This window comes from Myotis davidii, unplaced genomic scaffold (genome assembly GCF_000327345.1).
Source record: "Myotis davidii unplaced genomic scaffold, ASM32734v1 scaffold20, whole genome shotgun sequence".
In the NCBI taxonomy this organism is placed as follows: Eukaryota; Metazoa; Chordata; class Mammalia; order Chiroptera; family Vespertilionidae; genus Myotis; species Myotis davidii.
In genome coordinates this window covers 617192-618204 of record NW_006292574.1, presented here as the reverse complement: position 1 = coordinate 618204, position 1013 = coordinate 617192, and the positions used below count along the sequence as shown (strand labels likewise).

At 35.5% G+C, this 1013-nt stretch overlaps 1 protein-coding gene across 2 annotated transcripts in view; it reads left to right on the top strand.

Moving 5' to 3' along the window:
* Positions 1–1013, top strand: part of PCDH15 (protocadherin-related 15) — a 516985-nt gene that overhangs the window by 417702 nt on the left and 98270 nt on the right. For both annotated transcript variants that reach the window (XM_015565490.1, XM_015565491.1), the window contains exon 24: positions 1–102. This exon is cut by the window's left edge and continues 57 nt beyond it. In XM_015565490.1, coding sequence (XP_015420976.1) covers positions 1–102 — 102 coding nt within the window. The remainder of the gene's footprint in view (positions 103–1013) is intronic.

Sequence of the window (1013 nt, the reverse complement as noted above, 5' to 3'; positions counted from 1 at the left end):
TCAACAATTTTCTGGACTATGAAACAAGGACAAGCTATGTACTTCGAGTCCAAGCTGATTCCCTGGAAGTGGTCCTCGCCAATCTTCGAGTTCCTTCAAAAAGTAAGTTATGTTATTTAAAGATTTTAAAATAAATGTATGGTGTTTCTGCTCATCTTACTGTAATTTTTTAAAAAAAATTATATTACAATTGACATACAATATTATATTAGTTTCAGATGTATAACCCTGTGATTCTACTTTTATATAGCTTATGAAGTGATCACTGTGATAAATCAAATGCTCATCTGACACCATATGTACTAGTAGTTATTACAATATTGCTATGTTCCCTATACTGTACTGTACATTCTTGTAAGTATTCTTTAACTACTGATTTATACTTCTAAATTCCTTCACCTTTTTCACCCATCCCCCCAAACCCTCTTCCACCTGGCAACCGTAGGAATGTCCTTTGTATCTATGAGTCCGCTTCTGTTCTCTCGTTTGATTATTTTGTTTTTAGATTCCACGTGTGTTTGAAATCATCTGACATTTGTCTTTCTCTGACTTAGACACCATATGTACTAGTAGTTATTACAATATTACTATGTTATACTGTACTGTACATACTTGTAAGTATTCTTTAACTACCAATTTATACTTCTAAATTCCTTCACCTTTTTCACCCATCCCCCCAAACCCTCTTCCACCTGGCAACCGTAGGAATGTCCTTTGTATCTATGAGTCCGCTTCTGTTCTCTCATTTGATTATTTTGTTTTTAGATTCCACATGTGATTGAAATCATCTGACATTTGTCTTTCTCTGACTCATTGCATTCAGCACAATACCCTCTAGGTCCCTTGTTGCACATAGCAATATTTCTTTTTTTAAAAAATATATTTTTATTGATTTTTTACAAAGAGGAAGGGAGAGGGATAGAGAGTTAGAAACATCAATAAGTGAGAAACATCGATGAGCTGCCTCCTGCACACCCCCTACTGGGGATGTGCCCGCAACCAAGGTACAGGCC